The 21,535-nt window shown below is 28.1% G+C and overlaps 14 protein-coding genes across 14 annotated transcripts; 9 read left to right on the forward strand and 5 right to left on the reverse strand.

The window, feature by feature from the left end:
- Positions 1–569: 569 nt before the first annotated feature.
- On the forward strand, positions 570–1,034 carry cubi_02069 (small nuclear ribonucleoprotein U6; the record flags this gene model as incomplete). The annotated part of the gene is made up of 1 exon (XM_029019081.1): positions 570–1,034. One exon carries the CDS (start codon positions 570–572, stop codon positions 1,032–1,034), a length of 465 nt encoding a protein of 154 aa, XP_028876555.1.
- A 539-nt stretch (positions 1,035–1,573) lies between these two features.
- On the forward strand, positions 1,574–3,574 carry cubi_02070 (SEC1 family protein; the record flags this gene model as incomplete). The annotated part of the gene is made up of 1 exon (XM_029019082.1): positions 1,574–3,574. The coding sequence occupies one exon, from the start codon at positions 1,574–1,576 to the stop codon at positions 3,572–3,574; it is 2,001 nt and encodes a 666-aa protein (XP_028876556.1).
- A 581-nt stretch (positions 3,575–4,155) lies between these two features.
- On the forward strand, positions 4,156–5,130 carry cubi_02071 (uncharacterized protein; the record flags this gene model as incomplete). Its single annotated transcript, XM_029019083.1, has 1 exon — positions 4,156–5,130. The coding sequence occupies one exon, from the start codon at positions 4,156–4,158 to the stop codon at positions 5,128–5,130; it is 975 nt and encodes a 324-aa protein (XP_028876557.1).
- A 344-nt stretch (positions 5,131–5,474) lies between these two features.
- cubi_02072 (WD repeats-containing protein) lies at positions 5,475–6,638 on the reverse strand (the record flags this gene model as incomplete). The annotated part of the gene is made up of 1 exon (XM_029019084.1): positions 5,475–6,638. The coding sequence occupies one exon, from the start codon at positions 6,636–6,638 to the stop codon at positions 5,475–5,477; it is 1,164 nt and encodes a 387-aa protein (XP_028876558.1).
- Positions 6,639–7,081: 443 nt separating this feature from the next.
- On the forward strand, positions 7,082–8,296 carry cubi_02073 (uncharacterized protein; the record flags this gene model as incomplete). The annotated part of the gene is made up of 1 exon (XM_029019085.1): positions 7,082–8,296. One exon carries the CDS (start codon positions 7,082–7,084, stop codon positions 8,294–8,296), a length of 1,215 nt encoding a protein of 404 aa, XP_028876559.1.
- A 42-nt stretch (positions 8,297–8,338) lies between these two features.
- cubi_02074 (uncharacterized protein) lies at positions 8,339–8,785 on the reverse strand (the record flags this gene model as incomplete). The annotated part of the gene is made up of 1 exon (XM_029019086.1): positions 8,339–8,785. One exon carries the CDS (start codon positions 8,783–8,785, stop codon positions 8,339–8,341), a length of 447 nt encoding a protein of 148 aa, XP_028876560.1.
- Positions 8,786–9,448: 663 nt separating this feature from the next.
- On the forward strand, positions 9,449–10,366 carry cubi_02075 (uncharacterized protein; the record flags this gene model as incomplete). Its single annotated transcript, XM_029019087.1, has 1 exon — positions 9,449–10,366. The coding sequence occupies one exon, from the start codon at positions 9,449–9,451 to the stop codon at positions 10,364–10,366; it is 918 nt and encodes a 305-aa protein (XP_028876561.1).
- Positions 10,367–10,686: 320 nt separating this feature from the next.
- Positions 10,687–11,460, reverse strand: cubi_02076 (uncharacterized protein; the record flags this gene model as incomplete). The annotated part of the gene is made up of 1 exon (XM_029019088.1): positions 10,687–11,460. One exon carries the CDS (start codon positions 11,458–11,460, stop codon positions 10,687–10,689), a length of 774 nt encoding a protein of 257 aa, XP_028876562.1.
- Positions 11,461–12,044: 584 nt separating this feature from the next.
- On the reverse strand, positions 12,045–12,857 carry cubi_02077 (thymidylate kinase; the record flags this gene model as incomplete). The annotated part of the gene is made up of 3 exons (XM_029019089.1): positions 12,045–12,484; positions 12,540–12,622; positions 12,796–12,857. The coding sequence occupies 3 exons, from the start codon at positions 12,855–12,857 to the stop codon at positions 12,045–12,047; spliced, it is 585 nt and encodes a 194-aa protein (XP_028876563.1).
- Positions 12,858–13,241: 384 nt separating this feature from the next.
- cubi_02078 (uncharacterized protein) lies at positions 13,242–16,076 on the forward strand (the record flags this gene model as incomplete). Its single annotated transcript, XM_029019090.1, has 1 exon — positions 13,242–16,076. The coding sequence occupies one exon, from the start codon at positions 13,242–13,244 to the stop codon at positions 16,074–16,076; it is 2,835 nt and encodes a 944-aa protein (XP_028876564.1).
- Positions 16,077–16,371: 295 nt separating this feature from the next.
- cubi_02079 (uncharacterized protein) lies at positions 16,372–18,498 on the forward strand (the record flags this gene model as incomplete). Its single annotated transcript, XM_029019091.1, has 2 exons — positions 16,372–17,643; positions 17,701–18,498. 2 exons carry the CDS (start codon positions 16,372–16,374, stop codon positions 18,496–18,498), a joined length of 2,070 nt encoding a protein of 689 aa, XP_028876565.1.
- Positions 18,499–18,642: 144 nt separating this feature from the next.
- Positions 18,643–19,206, reverse strand: cubi_02080 (uncharacterized protein; the record flags this gene model as incomplete). The annotated part of the gene is made up of 1 exon (XM_029019092.1): positions 18,643–19,206. One exon carries the CDS (start codon positions 19,204–19,206, stop codon positions 18,643–18,645), a length of 564 nt encoding a protein of 187 aa, XP_028876566.1.
- A 707-nt stretch (positions 19,207–19,913) lies between these two features.
- On the forward strand, positions 19,914–20,489 carry cubi_02081 (uncharacterized protein; the record flags this gene model as incomplete). The annotated part of the gene is made up of 2 exons (XM_029019093.1): positions 19,914–20,327; positions 20,409–20,489. 2 exons carry the CDS (start codon positions 19,914–19,916, stop codon positions 20,487–20,489), a joined length of 495 nt encoding a protein of 164 aa, XP_028876567.1.
- Positions 20,490–20,847: 358 nt separating this feature from the next.
- cubi_02082 (tRNA intron catalytic C-terminal domain-containing protein) lies at positions 20,848–21,507 on the forward strand (the record flags this gene model as incomplete). Its single annotated transcript, XM_029019094.1, has 1 exon — positions 20,848–21,507. One exon carries the CDS (start codon positions 20,848–20,850, stop codon positions 21,505–21,507), a length of 660 nt encoding a protein of 219 aa, XP_028876568.1.
- Between the last annotated feature and the right edge of the window lie 28 nt (positions 21,508–21,535).

Raw genomic sequence — 21,535 nt, forward strand, 5'->3', positions numbered from 1 at the left:
ATTTTTCTTTTCGTTAAAAAAAAAGCTAGACTTGGCTATGCTTATTATTTATTTTTAATCAAAATATATATGAATTTGACCTTTTTATTTTATTGAATATGTAGACGCCAAATTATTTAATTTTGTATTTAGTGATCACTTTTCTTTATTAATTTATTAGTAATTATTCTTCGTTGTATAATTTATATTAATACTATTATTTAAATAATGCTTATTACAAATAAATGAAATTAGGCGCCACATATTCTTGCTAATAATTTATTAAAAAAAAATATACTAATGGTAACTTACTATACCGGTAATTTAGTATATGGTTTACCGCTTAAAAATATAATATAAATATAAATGTAAATAATCCAATAATTAATGAATTAGTAAAATTGAGGAAATTTCAAAAACTAACAGAGTTAAGCTAAAAAGAACATGTTATTGAGTAGTTAATGTTCAGGAAAAAACAATTATTTCTGTTTAGGGTATTTTAATTTAAAGTATTGTTTAATGTTTCTAAGAGTTAATATAAAGACAACTACTAATTACTGATCATTTTTTTCTTAATAGTTAAAATTATTATGAGAGACTCAAATTATAATCGATCCTATGATGAAGATTCTAGCCCGAATCAAAATGATGAGGTGAACAACAATAATAATAATAATCAAACGTCTTTGTCGTCTTGGATGCTTTGTTTAGAGGAAGATCTAGACAAGGAGATTTATGTTGTATTAAGAGATGGAAGACAATTTACTGGTATTTTCAGAAGTTTTGATCAGTATGGTAGCCTGTGTCTTGAGAAATCTTTTGAAGTATTTAGTAGTCAAGACTGTTATAATGAGATTTATCAGGGATGCATGGTATTTAGAGGAGATAATTTAATGTTATGTGGTCTAATTGACCAGGATGTTAAGTCAAATAATGCCAAGAAGATCCCATTGGCCGACATTTTAAAAATTAAGCAGGAAGAGAAAAATCTAAAAGCTATCAACTCCAACAATTCACCCAATGTGTTTGAATGGATTCCTGATGATAGCATTTAATTGCTTATCTAATTATATCGCTATAGTTTATTTCTTAGGATCGCATTATATTAATTATTACATTAAAACTAGCTAAATCTTTTTTAATCCTTTATATTTCCATATATCACTTTAATTTGATTTGTTTTTATTTGTATTTCTCCGTCCTAAACTCAAATTATTCGATTATTTTGCCTCAATTAAATAACAAAGAAAATTGGCGCCAATTCGTTAAATAATAACACTAGTAACAATTAACAAATCAAACTAGAAAATAGAAATACCTGTGTGATAACAGAAGAAATAATCATTTAAAAAAATAGAGGCAAACAAGTTGTAGAATATTTCGTTCAATAAGTTACTGGTTAAATACTTTTTCTCTGAAGTTTTTAGATCTCTTAGAGTGGATGAAATAGAAAACCATAACACACAGTAAATTATTCATTATTAACTTAGAAAATATTATTAAAAAATTTGTAAAAATTTCTATAAACTTTATTTATTGAAATATTCTTAAAGGAAAAAATATCTTATAAAACATTGAGTTAAATGAAGAAAATATGGACTTCAATATTCAAGAATCTCAGAAAGTAGCTATTGGTAATATGCTGAATTTGTCCCAACAAGTAAACAATTCTTCTGGAGGATCATCTACAGGATCTTATGGAGCAAATAAGAACAATGTTTGGATACTTGAGGGACCTCATATTTGGAAGGTTTTGATATATGATAAAATGGGACAAACTATTTTATCTCCACTAATGAAAGTTGGAAGTTTAAGACACCATGGTGTTACACTACATATTCAATTAAATGCACAAAAAAGTAATATACCAGAAGTACCAGCATTATATTTCATTAAACCAACACAAGAAAATATTGATAAATTATGTGAGGATTTAAGGAATTTATATTATGAAAGCTATTATGTAAATTTTATAAGTCCTTGTACAGACAAGCTGCTCGAATATTTTGCAAAAAAAGCTTTAGAAACTGGAAATGCTAATAGAATTACGAAGGTAATAGACAGATACTTAGACTTTGTATCATTATCCCCAACAAAATTCAGTCTGGGTATGGATAAAGTTTACTCTGAATTCTTTAACTCAAAAACAACAGATACAAAGATCCAATCCATTATTGATGGAATTGTTACAGGATTAATATGTGTTTTATCCAGCTTAGGAACAATACCTATTATTAGATGTTCCAATAAACAATTTTCTTCTAGCCAAATGATTGCTAAAGAATTAGACAAAAGAATTCGAGAAATTTTAAGAGAATCAAATAACAACTTTATAAACATTAATTCTAATAACAGACCTGTCTTAATCCTTCTTGATAGAGATATTGATCTTTCTACAATGATCAACCATAGTTGGATTTATCAGGGACTAATACATGATGTTTATAATTTAAAGTTAAATAGAATTACTATCGATGATTCAAATAGTGGAAAGAAAGTATTTGACTTGGACTCTAATGATGAATTTTGGATTAAACACTCTGGAGAACATTTTACACAAGTAGCTAATTCCGTAAGTGAAATGCTTGGAGAGTATAACAAAAAGCTGTCAGAGTTAAATTATAACAGTGAGGACTCCTCTCAAATGGCAACGAATCTGGCTGTTGCTATACATGCTTTACCAGAAATGACAGAAAAGAAGAGAAGTATTGACACCCACACAAATATTGCTACAAAGCTTGTTGAAGAGATCAAGAAAAGAGAACTTGACAAATTCTTTGAGGTTGAAGAGTCCTTCGACAATATCCCAACTATTTCAGGATGTATTAGCGAACTTGAGACTTTATTTAACTCTGAATCAAGCAAGAATTTTCTAGAAAATGATAAGCTTAGAGTTGTTTTATCTCTCTTACTACACGAAAGACATGGGCAAAATATTACTCACCAACAGCTTGAACAACTCATTAAGCTATTTAATAGTGAACAATCCAACTCAATTAAAATTATTAGATACATTTACAAATCTCAAATCCAGACCAAAAATGCATCAGGAGTTGGGGGATTCTCTTCAAATCTAAACAACCAAGATTTAAGCTCTACCCTAGGGCATTCAACAACACACAGTAAACAAGAGACATCTTTGGAGAATAATTTGAGCAAAACAGGAATAACTTCTCTAGCAAAAAATGTTGGAGGTAAAGTATTTGATATGGCAGGGAAAAATATTCTTCAAGGTGTTAGAGCTCTGCTTCCTATTAACAAAACTTTAAAAGTAACTTCTGTTGTTGATAATATTATGGAAAAGAAATCGTTTTCATCTTCACAACTTTCTACTGGTTCTTCAAACTTAGATGATGAGTTCCTTTACTTTGATCCAAAACAGCCATGTATGCATGATCAAGATTCCAGTAAAGTCTCAAGAATTAAAGTCTCACCAAAGCAAGGGATTGTCTTTATTATAGGAGGCGGGAACTTTACTGAAGCTCATGACGTACTTAATTATGCAAAGAAAACTCAAAAAAGCATAATTTACGGATGTACAGAATTTATCAATCCATCAGAATTTATTAAAGAGTTAGACACTATTGCTAGCTGAATAGAATACTCATTGGTAGACTTACTATAGAAATTATTTTAATAAAATTTTAGTTAATATTAAAATGCATGCACTGAAATGATTGAATTAAAAATATTCTAAATTACCTAATTTATTTTGGTAGAATGTGTGAAAACTAATTAATAATTATTTCAGAAAATTAATATTCTTAAGAGCTTTTTTATTATTAATATTTTGCATATAAAACTATTCATTATTTTATGCTTTACATGCTAATTATTGATTTATAATCAATCAATTAGGGCGGGCAGTCTGTTTAATATTTTTTTTATAGTTCATTATTAATATTTTATTGATTTCAACAATTAAAAAAAAAATCGGAAAATAAAATTTAGAATTGAAAAAACTAAGGTAACACCTTTAATAGAAGTGATCGGATAAAGCTAAAATACAAATTTAATCTGTTAAATTTTGGAACATTTAAATCTCAATATTATTAATTCTTAGGATTGATAATTTGAGTAATAATAAAAGAATACTCAAAAGTTAGTTTTATAATACACAATTAGACATTTTTGACAAAAAGCTTAGTAAAGTTAATATTAGTAAGAGAATAATAAATGAATGCTGAAACAATAAGATTAATTAACGAAGGAGAAGAGTACAACTTTTCACGTTATTATGTTTTCATTCTGACAGCGTTTTTTAACCTTTTCTTTCTATACTTAGAAAAAGTCAAAAGTGAAAAAATATTATATTTATTTATTCCTTCGAGAGTTAGAAAACTAATTTCTGAAGGTATTCAAAATGAAAGCAGAGGCATAAAGAAATGGAATTTAAGGATTCGTGGTATTTCTCTAATTCATGCTTTGACTTCAACAATACTTTCCTTAATAATATTACTTAATCGGGAAATTAGGCAAGATCCCTATAGTGGAAAACCTAGTTTTTGGCTAATTACTGGCTCTTTTTCTATGGGATATTTTTTGTGGGATCTATCGATAATTATTAGAGAATGGAATCAGAATAAAGACTCAACTGTATGGTTTTTCCATGGATCTGTATCCTTAGTTTCTCTATTAACTTCTTATTTTATACCAGAGCAACCTTTAATTAAAGTACTTTCGCTTGGAATTATTACGGAATTTTCAACAGTAATCCTAAGTATTAGATATTGCTATCATATTATTGGTGATACAACTTCTTTCTCTTGTAAATTAGTCAGTTACTTATTCCTTATTGCTTTCTTTTTTACAAGAAATGTTATGCTTCCTTATGGCTTTCATATTCTGATGTTTAATGCTTTTAGGTTCGCTCCGACTTTCAGATCAAAACTAAGAGTTTACATCTTCTTCCCTATTGGAGAGTTATTCAATATTATGAATATTTACTGGTTATTTAAAGTAGTAAGAAATGTCTTTAATCCAAAGGATGTTCCTGACAACTCTGGTAGAAAAGAATGCAATAAACCAAAACTTGATGATATAGACGAACTCCATATTCCCGAGTCACATGATAATGTTCTCCTAGGTTCTAGACAAAACAGTTCTGAAGTAACTAACAAAATTGAGCCTACAAAAAAGAAACGAGACTAGTAGATTTTCCTGTTCTGTATCTCATTAATATTTCAAAATAATGGATAAATTAGCATGTAATCTCTTAAATTAATTAGTAAACACAAATTCCTATGTTTAATTATATGTATTCCCTTCAACATTGCACTAATTTCTCCTACCGACAATAATTACTCTTTAATCTCGCATTCCTTTAGAAATTCCTAGAGAGTCAAGAATCTTATTGATCTTATTAAAAACCAATTAAACGAAAACTACAATTAAAAATCATTAATTAATATATACTAATTTCAGCTATAATTATAATTTATTTTTTTAAATTAGATGTCACATGCATTTTTTCCCGCCTTTTTAATTTTTAAAAGTCAACATTTAGCATATTTTGAAATTTTTATGCCGGTGCTATTTTGCATTTGGACACTAGAAATACCAAGGAAAGAATTTACTTGTTTAGAAATATTCAATGACGAAAAGCTGTAAGTATATAAATTGGTTTCAAATTTTAAATGAATAGATGGCCTTTCTTTGTTAAAATTATAAGTATTTATCAATCCATTACTATAAGCAAGAAGTATTTCTTCAGAATTCTTGCTTTCAATAGAAACTAGACTATTTTCTGAGGAGTTTGGGTTTGAATTAGTAGTATTTAGTTTTAATAAAGGACCACATGTTTTTCTAATATCAAAAATCTCAACAATTCCTTTAGACAAAATTCCTCTGGAAAAATAGTTTGTATTTTTAATACAACATAATTTAATATGTGGAAATTTCTGCTCTGGAATTGTATCCCAACCTAAAATACAGTCTGACAATAACGAGGATGATTGCTTAAAAGGTGATCTTAAATCCATTGAAATTGCAAGTCCATTATTTACTCCTAAAATGATATTATCTTTGGAATACCCAAAACAAACGTCCATTATTGTAAATCTCTCCATTTGAGAAATGCTGAGAACTGATCTATTTTTATACTCACTTAAAAGATTTTCTAAAATGGCTCCTTCTGACAATTTTATTTGTTCTGATTCATTAATATCCCAAATTACACACCTACCATCCTGTGTTGATGAAATTATATCTCCTTCGACATATTCTGAAAATGAAAAGCTGGTTATTTTTGTGTGGTATGAGTTATAAACACTTTCCAAACGCATATTATTTAGTTCATAATCATTAAGTCTTAAATCGCAAATCAAATTTCCTTCTTTAAAAAGTTTAATACTGTCACTAGCAGTTCCAAGTATATTTTCCTCAAGGCCAATTCCATTTCTAGGCATCCAATGCACTCCTCCCACAGGGCTAAATATATGATCATATAAATATCCAATTTCAAAATCGTTATTTTCACTATCATAAATTAAAACTTCCACATAGTAATTTTTACCATTCAAGTTTGACAATGCAATATATGTTTTTTTTTCATCGTTATTCGAATGGTTTAGAGGTTCTAGGTTGTACCCTACATATGGAGTTTTTGAAAAAGCTTTTTCTATTATTAAAGATCTTTGCTCAAATTCATAGTCATTCATCTTATTATATACAAATTTTTTAAAAAAATAGTTATAAAATCTACTAACCAGTCCTAATATCCATAGAAAGCTTTAAAATTACAAGGTAGTTACTTTATTCTCTTTCTAATATAAAAATTTTGTTCACCCAATTTTAATTTTTTTTTTAGGTACCCTATACCGGCCTAAGGTAACGAATTTTAAAAAAAATTTTTTTTTATTAAATAATTTAGTAAAACCGGTAAAAAGTTATTTTTGACAAATTTAATTAATCATTTAATCAAAAAGAATTTGTTTGAACAAAATATTTAATTCAATTTAAGCAACTATCTCCCTGCAATATTTAATTGGTAATTCTGTTCAAATCTGAGTATTAATTAAAACATACTCTGGAGAAACTGATTCTTCTGAATTTATATAATAATATTTTCATAATCAAATGTATAATATCGTCTTTTGTTAAAATGGAAAATGTATCTAAAGAACAATTATCAGAGATTATAGAATCTTTAAATACTATTATGCTTACCAACCCAGATCTATACTTAAAGTTGGCACATGAGGAATTCAAAAATAACAAAAATTTAAAGATTTTAGATGTTGATATCAAATATATAGTAAAGTCAAATTTCGTTTACATTGATATTTCTTCTCCTATGACTAAAGATATCATAAAACTAGGTAGTATATTTAGATTAGAGCTGAAAATAGGATTTACGAAAGAAATGCTAAAACCACAAATTAAGGTTGGAAGTCAATATAGACAGGCAGAAACCTTGGAAGAGCTTAATACCTCCGAACTGACCGTCAGTTTTGACAATTTCTTGGAAAAAGACATGAAAACTGATAATGAAGGAGTGACAATTTTGGAAGTAGAGGCTGTTTTGCATGAGATGGTATTTGAAAAGATTTCAAAAGATGAAATTTTCAAGTATTATATGATCTCAATAATTCATGATCGAATTCTTCTTAGATTAAAGGCTCAGATTGTTCCTCAAAATTCACAAAAAATTATTGAAAAGATTTTCTCAAAAGCTATTATTGAGAAGCTGATCCCAAAAAGTGGAACTTCTAACCAAATTGGTTTTTCTAAAAACGAAATGACCATCTATGATTTGGAATTCATGAAGATGAAAAAGCAATCTATTAAGCACGTACTGAATCTTACATGCTATACATCTTATGATGAATTACTTAGTGAAAAGGACTCCGAATTAAAAAATGTGCAACAACCATTCGAGGTACAAACTAAGGTTGTTGAGGAAGTAGAGTTCCTGAATCATAGAAAGACCAGTGAACTACCTAAGGATTGGAAAGAATTAGATAATCTTAGTGGAATTCAAATCAAAAATGACTATTTGCCTATCAAATTTAAAGCATTATTGAGCTCAGGAAAGCTGGTTTTTCTATTTCAATTTAATGGTCCTAAAGAGTTCATTAGCAATCTATATAGAGCAAATGCTAATGTAAGTATATTATCTGCTAGGGTAACTTATGATTCAAACGTAATTATACATATTAATTTGGAGAATTTTATTCAGGAATACCACCAATGTTCTCTATGTAAGCCGACTTTTGACTATAAAAACTCCATTTTAATGTGCAACCAAAAATTCCTAAAGCTTTCTCTTACTGTTAATAATATATGTGATGCCGTTAAGCACAAGCTTAAGATTTGAATAGTATAATACTAATTCGTTTATAACATAGTCTATATTTCTCTAATTAATAGAAATTTCTTTGTTATTTAGAAGTTTAAATACATCAAAAGTTTCTCTTTCATCTCCAAACCATCCAAGTTTGTCGGATACTAAGTGATGATTCTTGCAATTATCACATCTAATTATAACAATTCCTTCATTATAAGCCTTCTTACTAAATTTCTTTGTTATTTTGCTATTACAAATGTTACATAAACAGCTAAAAACGTATAATCCATCATCTCCATAATCTAAAGTACCTTGAATACTGTTTATATCAACCTTATCATGGCTCTTCTTTAATTTTTTGTTGTCATAGTTTGAGGAAATTGGTTTTGAATTTATTCCTACTTTATTCTCGGTAAATTTGCTATTTGCTACTGAAATAAATCTTTTACATGAAGACAACATCATCCAGTTATTTCCAAAGAAACTATTAATCCACGGACCATTTTTTGTTCTTAACATACTTCCCCCACTTTTAAAGAATAATCTTTTTGTAATTAAAGGAAAAAAGCTCCCTATAATTCCTCTTGACATCAAAAAAAATTGCATTTGAATTTGCATTTCATGCACCCTTCAGAAATCCTCCGGGATAAAAAACTAAATTGGATGAGAAGGCCTTAATTTCATTATTCAAATAATGAATTACCTCCTTATCTTTTCAATATATTATTAATAATCATATTATATGAGTTCCCGCCTTATGGCGGCAATGTCAAGTAATACATTAAAAATAAATGTTCACATGAATATTTTACAAGTAGAGGTAAAGATAAAAAGAATTTGAGAAAAGATAACTATCTTGGAGAACAAAAGAAAGGGTTTTATTGTTTCATCAACGCGAATTTTAGATTTTTTTTTTCTGTTTCATTTTTGTTTATTATTTTGGCATGCATAACATAAATAATGCATGTCTAGAAATATCGTAATAGAAGATAAAATAATGTATAAATAAAAAACATTAGACAAAACGTGTGTACCAGTAAATTAAATTTTAAAATAGAATTTAAGATTTTTGTAAAAAAAAGAAAAGTTTTTTGAGTTTGTATAAGCAAGCCTTAAGGTTTAGACTTTGTTAACTAAAAGTTTTTATACAAAAGCCAATTAGAAATACTTACTGGGTTAAAAATGACGGGAGAACTAGTTGCCAAATTGCAAAGAGTTAGAGCTCAGATGGACGACCATGCAGTTCATTATGTAGGAGGAGGTGAGTCTTCAAGAGCAGATGCAAGGAATTCAGTTTTCAAGCTCAAATGGAGATTTGCAACAATGCCAGATAAGAATAAAATAAAGATTGCAATGGACATGCATGGTCATGTTTTAGGAGAACAGGATCCTTCAGATGATGAGGCATGGGGTAACTGGAATACAAACAAGTTAAAAAAATGTAAAATGGTTGATAAATTGGAACAAACAAAGGATATTGGAAGTGTTTTAGTATCAGAGTTTGAGAACGTAACTAAGATAGAGAAGGAAATGGAAGCTAAAGGTCTGATTAATACTCCATATTTAAATGAGAAATCTGAAACCAAGAAAAGAGACGAGATTTTGAAAGAACAAGAAGCATCATCTTCCTCTTCTGATGACGAAGATTCTGAAAAGGGTAAGAAAGAAGTACAGAGATTCAACACAATGCAAAAAGAATTTATGCTACAGAACTTGACAGAATGGTATAGAGAAATTGTTAGTCAATATAAAGAAGGAATTAAGTTAATTAAAGTAGCTAAGTCTGGAAAGAAGTTTATCAGAATTGTAAAGCTTACTGATACTGGTTTCTTTGAAATTTCCTCTGTTACTTCAAAAAGTGATAGAATGGTCCATTTAACTGATATTAAGAATGTTGAACTGGGAATAGAAGCTCCAGAGTTCAAGGAATGCAAGAAAGTGAATCCTAAGAATCCACCAGTACCTGGATTGTCTTGTGTTCTAAATTTACCTGATAAAAAGACTTTGTGCCTAATGTTTAATGATGAGGAAGCAAGAAATTCATTTGTTTTCATGATTAGAGTTTTAAAGAGGAAATTTGAGAATTCGAAGTCTAAGTAATCTGACTTTGTTTTGACTTATTGGTAAACAAATCCTGCATAAACTTGATTTGCAATTGATTCTTAAGTAATGCATTGTATCTATTATACTTAAAAATGAAGAATTTAATCATTCATTTAGCTATTTATTTGTTAATATTGAAATAAAATAAGGAAATATGTAAGAAAGCGACGTATAAGTAAAAAAAAAACTAGATTACAATACAAATAATTTGTCTAATATGCAATTATGTGAATAACTTTTATTTGTCTAATTCTTGCTTAAATCTCTTAATTATAGTTTATTCTAAAATTAGATAATGATTTATTTGAGTTCTCACTTCATCCTATTCTTTTTAGATTTAAATAACTAATTAATTTACAAAGATTCGTACAAAAGCTCATTCCATCAATTTCTGAACTAAAAGTTAGACAAATAGACTTCATCTGTGTACCAAGGTCTATAGAAACTAAATATTGAATATCTTCATTCAGTTTTACAGGTTCATAACCTTTTCTGATTGTGAATTCGTTGATTAGTGTCTTTTTATCATTTGAGAAATCACTGAAAACAACGTCGATTACAAATTTTAAAGGTACTTCTAACAATACTCCACCAAAATTGTCCAGAATCAGGCTGCTTAGATTCTTTGAAAGATACATTGCTATATACTTTGTGTCACCTATTGTTAAGTCCAAAACTTGTTTTACCATTATTCCTTTGCTTAAAGCTTGAATGAAGTTTAACAATTGATTACCAATTTGAGGATCATTTTCTATTAAATTCTGAACCAATTCGTTATCTATCTTATTTTGCTCATTATTTATACCTTCAAACAGAATAGCTTCGTATTTAGGTAATAGAGATAATTGTTTAGTTCCATATCTTTGGTGTAAGTTACTAGTTAAATACCTTATTGAAGTGTTTGGCCTAAAAGAATTATAATTCAAAATATTTCCAAAGCAAGACCCTGAAGCATGAATACAATTTAACATCTCTTGACAATGAGGAGTTTTTTTGATGCTTTCAAGCTCAAATTCCAGTTCAGTACTGAATATACTTTCATTAGGAAGCTTACAACACTCAATGAGCTGATCAAAAATCGTGCAAAACATTTGAGAGAATCAATCCTTTTCTTTTCTGAATACTTCTCTTTTTTCACTTATAAATCAAAATTATGAGACTTTTTCATCATTAATTTATTTTTAACTAAAGAATATATGAGTAATTACTACTCTTGATGTTACTTCTACAGTTTTGATTAATCTAAGCTTGTAATTACTAACAAATTTAGGCTAGATTAGTTGATTAGAAAAGGATTATTTTCTTTAAATTCTTAACGATATCTCCAAAATCTTCTTCCTTCCCTTTAATTTGACTAAATTTTTATAAAATTCATTAATTTTTAATTTAAACTTCTCCACACACACATTTTTATAATTACATTATTAAAAACAAAAGGTGGCGCCGAATGCATGCAATTTCCCTTACTCTTCTTTCCAAAGATAGGAAATTGGCTTAAGGTTTTGAAAAGTTTTTTGAATGTGAGGTAGAATTTCATCAAAAACATTCTGAAAGTGAAAAGTTGGTGTGAGAAAATTGGGATGATTAATTTTTAGGAAATATTATATAGAAATCATTTTTGTCATTTCAAAAGAATTGTAGAGTTAGTGATGTTGAAAATAAAGAAATATTAAATTTAACAATTTTTCAAACTTACATCAGGATCTTGAGATGCATCAATATTATTCCAAAAGGAATAATTAGAAAATGATTGATAGACTTCATAAACATTGTTTTGGTCCTTAATATTCTCATATATTTCGTCTCCGAACCCAGACCTACTTGAGGAAAGGCTTAAATTAATGTCTAGGAAAATGACCAAATCCGGAGAAACTAAACCTTGTTCTTTAGATTTACACCATTCATAGTCCAAGTTGATAGCCCCTGAGGAATAAGCAATTCCTGAAAATGAATATCTATCGCATACAACGTCGACCCCATTTTGTAGGTTCTTCTCAATATAGTCATTAAGCTCCCATCTATTTGCAGTGAATAGTAAATGAGAAACCTCTGGAGCAAGTTTGATTGTTTTTCTTAAATATCCATCTAGCAGTTTTCCAACGTCTGTTGAACGATCTGAAACAAAATTTTAATAAATGAACTAGTGGTAATTTTCTTTGAAATAACTTACTTGGAAATTCAGTTTTAATACACTTCCTTCCTATACTAATTAGGTAATCATATATTTTTTGGCATTGTAAAGTTTTCCCCGATCTAAAAACAAATTATTAAGTTACCACTGTTTAATAAAATCTAATAAAGGGTGTTTTCCATCACTAAGTTATACTACCTCCAGATAGAACCCTCCTTTTTTCTTCGCTTCCTCCCAATTCCCCTTCTTTTCCTCCATTTTATTCATCTTCACGTTACAAAGTAAGCAAACCTACCTATCAGTTCCTTCCAAAACAATAAAAGCTCCTCTATTTTCATTTTTGTGTGCACAACACATTATAATAAGAATTAAAATTTTAGGATTAAGTTAATTTGATTAACTAATCAACTATCTGAGAGATAATCAGCCTCATTTGGCGCCAAAGTTACTTGCGCTTACATGAAAATGTGGGTAATTACGTGTTCAGGATTTTTAAAGCAAGAAGTTAAAAAAAAGAAAAAATAGTTCCGAACTTGGAAGTTTTGAATTAAGATCTAAAGATTGACAGTTGATAGGACTAAAATGTGGAATTACTAAGAATAAAGAAAAAATATTCTAAACTTTTTCTATTCACTTCAACCTTGACTTATTTAAGTCTTTGACTAAATAATTTAAGGGGAAGATTCCAACTATATACATAAATACAAGAGGAAACTGTTTGTTTATTTAATTATAAACAAGATGGATTCTATTGATAAATCCGACGAAAATATTAGTCCAAACTTAGATAACAAGGAAGAAAAGAAAATGAAATCTGCATTGAGTTGGAGCCTGATTCTTAACTCCGGAGACTCTAATAATGCAGGAACATCAAACAAAAGGAGAAAAAGGAGTATGAGCAGGTGTAAATCTGGAACTCAATCTAATTCTAGTATATATTCAAATTCTGTCATTAATTCTTCATATCAAAGCAATTCATCATCGCTGTTAAATTCTTCCATCTGTAGTAAAGTTAATAAAGAGAACTTATTAAAAAAGAAACGAGATTTTAAACAGAACTTTCAGATTAATCGGATATTTTTTGAAGAATTTCCAGTATATAGGAAGGAGTACCAGTATCCAAGTAAATACCTATCAATGGATACACAAAATGAAGGCCCTAGTAATTTTAACGAGAACTATATAAGAGGGTCACTAAAACTTATACCAAGGAGGTCTAACATGGAATCAGAACATATTAGTAACCCTTTTTTGGCATTTTTTGAAAACAAGAAGATTTGCTTACTAGGGGATGAAGAATACTTATTTCATAGTAAGAGGCAGCTTTTATTGAAATTAAGATGGTATGGAGCCAAAACATTGGATTACTATTCATCAAGAGCCGACTATGTGATTTGCTCTTCAACTTTTAATGAAGTTATGGCTAAACTTAAAGATCTTTCAATCATTAAAGATAAAGGGAACAGTAACATGCTGCAAAAACTTCAGATTGATAAGGATATTAAAGAAGTTCAATTTGAGAACTTACGTGGAGTCAGGATTGGACAACAAATCAAACTTACAGAACTGGAGCTATTAGACTTTGTAGATGAAGATTTAGAAGTCGCATTAGAAATGATGAATATTTCTGAATTAGAGAAAAATACTTGGAATGAACTTGAAAATTCAAAGTCTCGAATGAAACTGGAACTTTTGAGACCAAAGACAATGTGGGAGTTTATTGGGAATAAAGATTGTGCAGATGAGTTATATAATAGCCTATTATGCTTGAGACTCCAATGTGAGGATGAAAGTGTATTGAAAGATCAAGGAATTAATCACCTTAACTTGAGTGAATCGGATGGATTTCAAAGAAATCACCAATTAGAAGCTTTAAATGATGAATCCTGTGTTATCTTTGTGTTAATTTCTCCAGGTAATATTGGGTCTCAGGTTTGTGCAGAACTTGCAGCTTTTGGATGTGGATACGATGTAAAAGTATATAAAGGGTCAGATGTGGTGGAGCCAATAGTGAAACAGTGGAAAAAAGGCCATTTTTTCAAGTTATTTGAAGATTCTGAATCACCCCCTGTTTGCACCATAATGACTGATTGTAGTGGAGTAATCAAGACAGGTGATATATTAAAGATCAAAAATTCCTATTATAATTCATTGTTTATGAAGGATGAAGGTGGTGGGATTGGATGCCACAATGGGAAAAGGAAAAAGTCCATGAAATCTCAAAAACATCCAACAAATTATAATTTAGATTCTTGGGAAAATCCTCAAGAAACTAGACAAATAGTTAAAAAACAGAATCCAGGAGCAATTATATTCATATTAGAGGAAACTTCAGAAACTGCTCAATTTTTTCTAAGCCACTGCAATAACAGTAATAGGTCTTTTGGTTGTAGCAGATCTTATACTTTATGCAAACTAGATGGAGGATCTTCAACAGGTCAAGCTATTAAAGTTCTTAGATTTAATAACCTAACAAAATCTGCTGTAGCATGTAAGCTTTATACTAGATTTAAAAGTCCAACATTACTTAGTATTCTCATTGGTCAATTTGGCCCAAACATAATTAAAGCATCCCAAATAATGCATTGGATCCACCTAATAGACTCATTGGATTTAAGCAATATACTGAGTTGTATTTCCTTATCATACACTCCAATACTTTTTGATTCAATTTTGGAGATACCTTTGTTAATGATTCAAAAATGTCTATTAAACCAGGAGGAAACATCAATGAGAGAAGAGATTTGGAGTTTTAGTTCCTTTGGTCTAATAGAAGATCAAATAGGTATTTTTGAGGTTTTACTTAAGGTATTGCACGATTTAGTTACATCTATAATTTCTTGTTTGGATCTTAAAGAAGAAAACAGCTATGATCACCAGGTATTAAACCCAGAATTTAAGCAAGTAAAAACTCCAAACTATGCCACAGGATTTGAATCCCCACAAATAATTATGAAAGGATATTCTCAGAATTGTAGCTGTTTTATCAATGCAATGTTTCTGCATGATTTAACTGAGATGGATACTAAATACCAAATAGAGAAGTTTCCTCATTTGGTCTTTCATTCTTCAGGAAACTTCTCACAACAGCTCCAATATCAGTTATATCAGAGTCAAAATCAACAACAAATACAACATCAAGACCATAGAGCAACATGTGAATCTTATTTTACTACTTTATATTCTATTGCTCTTTTTAATCTGACAAGTATTCTCAAGCAAAATATTCCTAACAAAACTTTGTATTCTGAAAAGGTAATAAATTTAGTTAATGACAAGTTACTTAAATATAGTCCAATAAATACTGGATATGACAAAAATCTTACTAATTACTATATTAACAAAAAGCAAGAACTTTCTTCAAGCTGGAGATATATGGAATATCTCATTTTGAAACAAATAGGAAATTCAATTTCCAAAGTAACCTGGAGATCAGTTTCTATTGACTCCAGTATACCTAATTTGTACTATAAGAAAAATGTAAATCAAGCTAAGTATCATGATATAGTTGCTTATATTCCTTCAAGGATCCCCAAACTAAGCGTAAGGATCCCTGATATGTTTAAACATAACTAATGACTTGGATAATGATCCTTTATTTTTAGTTTTCTCTAATTATATTTTTCCATTTGTTACTATAATATTTCCATCCAATTTATTTTTTTATAAATTTTTTCTTTTTGATTAAAAAATAAAGCTTAAGTAAACTTTAAGAAAAAATGAAAGTTACAAACCTAATTTTTTTGATCTTTATAAAATGCATGTATTCCGGTATATGTGACCCAGTTGGCGCCTAAAGTCAAAAATAATTTATTTGCATGAAAATGACGTGTAAAGTAAAAATAGAGATTTATATTATTAACTAAAATAAATGGGAAACGCACATGATAAGGTAAATATAACTGGGAAAGGCACTTTAAAAGGAGGTACAGAAGGAACTAGTTTTCAAGAAAACAATGCTGAGACCACAAAAGAGAAAAATAATAATAAAGATAATGAGGAGAAGATAAAAGTAGATGATAATAATAAAGAGAAATTAGTAAAAGAAAAAGGAGAAAAAAATGAGGGGAAAAAGGGGAGAAAGTCAATTGAACAGATGGATCCAATGAATGATGATAATGTATCTGAAAAATGGAAAAAGGACAAAGATAACAATATAGCCAGGTTTGAAATGTCTCTTAAAGATAAGCTTAGTTTAAAAAAAAGGTGCAAGTTAAATATTCCTCCATGCTCAAGAGTCCCGGAACCTATTTATGATATTAAGTTACTAATTAATGATAAGTATGATGGTCCATTTAAATTAGAAATGAAAGTAAACCCATGTGAGATACATATCAAAGGGTTTGAAGGAATAATACTTAAGAATATTAAGAAGAGAGATATTATTTTTGTACAGACAATTAAGAATGAATTAATTAGGATGTTTATTAAGTGTTCAGAAGATAGTACTGATAATTCAGTAAATGAAGATAATTTGGATGATTCAATATTATATACATCACAGTATTCTGGCGAAATTATGCAGATAATATGCAAGTTTGTAAATTCACAAGACTGTGATTCATTTGAATTTTTTTTTTCGTTTATTTATGGACTAATAGTTCACACTGATAAAGTAAAGATCCCTGTTTCAGATTATATAGACTTTGGAGAATATGTTATAGGCTCAAGTAAACATATATTAAAGAGATTGGATGAGTATAAGAACTTTAATGATAGGATTTGTGATGACAATACGAGTAGTGACGAAGAAAATGAAGATTTATTTGATTCTTATGAAAATAAGATGATAGCTCAAGAAAGAGAATTTTTCTCAAGAAAAAATTTGGAGCTAATATATAAACCAGATTCACTTTTTGGATTAGAAGCTTCTAAAATTTCAGGTAGTAACAATAGTATAGAAGAAGACGACGAGAAAATAATAGAGAAAAAAGAAAAATATTCAAAGTTTTTCCCGGTATCAATAATAGGAGAAGCAGAATCTGGTGGAATTATCACATTCAAAGATATATCTGCAATTGGATTAAAATATGTACCAGAAGTTATAGAGTGGAGAATATCGAAGAATATTGGTGGGAGTAAAGCAGATTACTATGAAGTGCCAGTATCAGTTAGCAAATCATTTCGGGTTAATGAAGAACATGTAAGTTTATTAAGTAATTTAATTAATCTTAAAGATTTTATCAAATTATTTTTTTAGGTTGGAAGATATATACAAGCAAAAGTATTTAGGCATATTGGACAGGATTTAGCAGATACATGTATATTTTCAGAGGCTCAAAGTAATATAATAATTCCAGGAGATAATTTTTTAATTAATATAGCAGACTTGTTGATACATGGAAAAAGTTATAGAGTAGATATATCAACATATGATGCATTATTGCTGCTTTCAGTACAAAATCCAACATATTATATACAATTAATGAGACAGAATAATTACTATGACAACTATGCATTTAATCCAATGGTGTCTTGTATATTAGATATCAAACATTCAAATATTAAATTATTACTACCAACTCCATCAATATTACAATGTTATTATCAGAATTCAAAAATGATTCCATTATGTTTTGGTTATAATGAGTTCATTATGACAAAAAAAAGTGATTGGTTTGGATATAATGAATATCCTCCTATATATGAATGTATAATGAAGCAAGGAGAATTACTTGGTAAAGTTTCATTGGTATTATCACTATTGGAAAATCAAAGAAAAGATATATCATTATATTTTCCAACAGAAAAAGATAAGTATATCGTATATTTTTCAATATTATTTAGACAATTATCACCAAATTTTAGTTTGGAAGAGATTGGTAAAGAATGCAAAAGTAGGAAATTTGTAACTTTTAAAAAACAATTTATATATGGCCTTAAAAGAGTTAATTGGAAATCCAGAATTTTACTGTTGACAGCGAAACAAGCAGGTACCTACATTAAAGAATTAGGTAAAATAGCAAAATATGATCCAAATATGAATTCATTTGAATAGGCGAAAATGAATAAGTTTCAAAAATATCTTGGCTATATTAAATATTTTATATAAAAAAAATAATATTAGTGTAGTTTATTTTAATAAAATTTGTATATAAATGATTTCTTTTTTTTTATAATTAAATTATACTTATTGATTAACTTAACTTTGTTTAAATTGGATATTATATGATCCAGTTTGAGGATTCTGTTCTACCTGAAAATTGTCAAGAGACAACCCAACTTTGCCTAGAAACATATTTCCCAAGTCTTTAAGTTTTCCAACCATTTCGTCTTTTTCTTTATTAAATAATTCTGCAGAATTTTTTTCAACATTTTTATGCCTTTTGATTAAATTTGTATCATTCTTCAAATTTTCATCCAATTCAAAAGCTTTATTAATATCTCTCAAAGCGTCATGCCATTTTTCTTTCTTTTCCAATACAGTAAATCTTCTTAAATAAGCTTTTGTATAGGTGTCATCAAAGTCAATTGCATCATTTGAATCAACTAGAGCACTATCTATATTATCAAGCATAATATGGCATGCAGCTCTGTTTGAATACAATACACTCATTAATCGTTTTTCATCTTCTGGACAATTTAATATGCCTTGTGTATAACGTTGAATAGCTTCTTGGAATTCTCCTTTAGCAAATAGTTCATTTGCTTCTTGTTTGATACTTTCCACAAGCTCTTTTTCAGTCTCAAACGTATCTTCTTCCATTTTAATTAATTAATCCTTAATTTAAATGCGAAATACAGTGCTTTAGATATAGTTATATATTTTTATTTTCAGTTTTTAGAAATTAATAAACTAATTTTTCTTGTTTTAAATCATTAACAATTCCCTCATTTTATTGAATAATTATGTTTATTATTTAATACTTCCTGTTTAAATTATATTAAAAAAAAAAAGTTTGTGTTCCCGCCTAAAAAAGTTTATTTAAAACTTACCATGGAAATAAGTCAAACTGACATGTGGGGAAACTAAAATAAATAAAGTAAGAAATCAAAAATAAAAATAATAGTAACTTTAATAAAATTAAAACCAAAAACCAATTCAATTAGAATGTTATCTTTTACATTCATTTCTAAGATAACTAAACCAATTTGTTTTAAATAATTATTAAAATCAGACAAAAAAAAAAAGGGGAGGGGAAAGTAAAGAATAATTATGAAATTGCATGTTATGCTGACATATAGATAACCAATACCGGTGATTACGTGCTAATAACATAATTATTATTTTTACATGCAAAATAATAAATAATAATTTATTTAATACCGTTATATGCATGCAAACAAATGATTACGTAATAATTACGTAATAGTAATCATTTATTTAAAAAATATATTAAGGAAAAAATTAATTTTTTTTTTTCTTAATATTAAAATAATTTTAAAATAGAGAATTATTTGAATTAAGAAAAGATGGTAAAATTGAATATAAGGATAATTTCATCTATATTGTTTTTAATCTCAGGAATAATCATTGGAAATGTTTTTGCAATAGAATTTAATTTACATAGGGCAATTGAAGAACAAAGAAAACTAATTTCAACAAACCCATTTTTTGCGTTAGCAGCAGATATTAAACAATTGAGAAAACTTGCAATCACTCAACCCGAAGCAATTAAGAATGCAGGAGTAATTGTAGCACATGTTGAGAATCCAGTGGTATTACAGCCAGGATCCGGAAATTTGGATGATATATTATCAGAAACTCAGGAAGTTGTAAAGACATTTATGGAACCCAAAAAACAGAATTTATTGTTGAATATAATTTCTCCATATGATAGAATTAATTATGATGAGAAACAATCTGTAATATTACAGGATTCTATTGTAAGTTTAATATTTAGAAAAATTCCATTTTTGGAATATAGTGAGTTATAATTAACTTCTTTATTTTATACTTATTTTTAGGAAAAACATAAGCAATTATTAAGAAAGATTGAAGAAAAGGATGAAGAGGAAGAAGAATCTACAGATGACGAAAGTGAATAAATGTAAAGTGAATAATTATATATAGAAAGATATTAAAATTTAAAAATTTACTTTGCATTAATTCAAAAATTCTCTTTCTTTCTTTTTCCTATTTAATAATTATAATTATTATTTAAGTAATCAAATGCATAAAAAAAATGCGCCTTAATAAAAATCTATATCAACCATTAATTTCATAAAGTATTATAAATAAAGCAGAAAAGTGAAAAAAAAACATAGAAATAAAAGGTTGATTTAACTAGATGGAAATTGAATAACTCTTTTCTTCTCAACTTATTTTATTTTTATACTTTTAAATAATGCATTCAATATATTTTTTTAATTAATTCTTGGCTTTAATATACATTCAAATACTAACATGGACATTAATAATGTTGCAGAACTTTCCGTGGATTTTAAGGAATTTATAGAGTTGAAAAAGAAGAAGATTTTGTTAAACCCTATTGGAACATTACCTAGATACAGCCAACAGAATATAGATCTTGGACTACCTATTGCTATTATGGATTATCAATATGATCTAATTAAAAATTACAGGCAAGAAAAAAGTACTAATATTAATCAATATCAGAACTGTGACCTGAAACAAAACCAAGTACAAAAGACCAATTTTTTACCTAATAAATGCATATACCCTGAAAACTTCTCTAATAAGGATAACATATACAAACAAGTTTATTATGATTTAGTGGTTAAATATGGCTACTATGTTCAACAAGGAAGCAAATATGGTTGTGATTTTGTTTTGTACGAGAATGATCCTGATACATGCCACAGCTCATTCCTATTAAATATCATTGATCCTCATAAAAAACAAATTTTAACTGTTAGAGATTTAGTTTTATGGCAAAGGGTATCCAATAAAGTCAACAAGAAGGCGGTAATTGCAATCTTAATTGAAAAAGATCCTGAATTCAATTTTACAACTCAAAACAAAGAACAAAAATCAAATAGGGAAATAGAAATCAAATATTTTTGCTTAGACAGCTACATTAATGATTTGAAAATTATTAAATAACATTAATTACATCTATTTAATGCCGTAG

Source organism: Cryptosporidium ubiquitum (genome assembly GCF_001865345.1).
Source record: "Cryptosporidium ubiquitum isolate 39726 chromosome Unknown contig_12, whole genome shotgun sequence".
Classification (NCBI taxonomy): Eukaryota; Apicomplexa; class Conoidasida; order Eucoccidiorida; family Cryptosporidiidae; genus Cryptosporidium; species Cryptosporidium ubiquitum.